Source organism: Gymnoscopelus braueri (genome assembly GCF_963280865.1).
Source record: "Gymnoscopelus braueri genome assembly, chromosome: 9".
Classification (NCBI taxonomy): domain Eukaryota; kingdom Metazoa; phylum Chordata; class Actinopteri; order Myctophiformes; family Myctophidae; genus Gymnoscopelus; species Gymnoscopelus braueri.
Genome location: NC_137610.1, coordinates 2,020,362 through 2,021,318, shown reverse-complemented (window position 1 = coordinate 2,021,318; position 957 = coordinate 2,020,362). Strand labels below are relative to the sequence as shown.

At 52.2% G+C, this 957-nt stretch overlaps 1 protein-coding gene across 1 annotated transcript in view; it reads right to left on the bottom strand.

Moving 5' to 3' along the window:
* Positions 1-265: 265 nt before the first annotated feature.
* Positions 266-957, bottom strand: part of LOC308092489 (uncharacterized protein) — a 22,830-nt gene continuing 22,138 nt past the window's right edge. Inside the window, exon 2 of the mRNA XM_080438409.1 lies at positions 266-949. Coding sequence (XP_080294535.1) covers positions 322-949 — 628 coding nt within the window. The 3' untranslated portion in view covers positions 266-321. The remainder of the gene's footprint in view (positions 950-957) is intronic.

The window sequence follows — 957 nt, the reverse complement described above, 5'->3', positions numbered from 1 at the left end:
GTCCAAGAGATATTTGTCCTCTAGAGTGTGAGTCCACGGCGCACACGGTCGTACTGCCATTGTAGCTCCCCAGCAGGTAAGACAAAATATGTCTTAAAAGTGTCTCGAATGTCAAAAGCCTCATCAGATGCCCGGTTGCCCCTTGGCCTCTGGAGATCCTGCAGAGCCGCACTGACCTCACCATCATCAAAGCGGTCATCCTGGCTGGCCACCCTGGCTGGCCACCCCTGGGCGCAGGTAGTTGCATAACACACAGGTTGCTTTGATGATGCTGTCTACCAGGTCAGGGTTCAACTCAAATGGCCTTTTGTAAACTCTGAATCACTGAGTGAGGATGCCAAACACATTTTCAGAGATGCGACGCGCTCTTGACAGGCGGAGGTTGAAGATGCGCTTGTCCTCATCAAGGCACTTTCCACCGTAGGGTCGGAGCAGGTATGTCTTCATTGGAAAAGCCTCGTCTGCCACGATGACGTGATTGACCCTCCCCAGTTCATGTGCAGAAGGTAGCTCCAATGGGGGTGGGATACCCAATGTTCCACGCCGGAGGCCCTGTCCCAGGGCAGAATCAGCGAGTATGCCGCTGTCGCTGTTCCCACCATAGCTCCCCACGTCGATGGCAAGGAAGCGGTAGTCGGCATCCACTAAGGCCAGGAGGACAATGGAAAAAGTGTGTTTATAATTGTAAAAAAGGGAACCTGTGTTAGCAGGGGCCTCAATTCTAACATGTTTCCCATCGAGGGCTCCAATGCAGTTAGGGAAGTTCCATTTTTCATTGAACCTCCTGGCCGTGTGCTGAAAGATCTCCTGTGTTGGTGGTGGCATGTGTTGATCCTTGAGCTGCAGCCAGATTTGGTCACAAGTCTCCCTCACTATCTTTCCCACTGTGGAGATGCCCATCATGTAGCTGTTGGCAATGGTGGTGAAGGAGTCCCCAGTGCTTAGATATCTGAAATC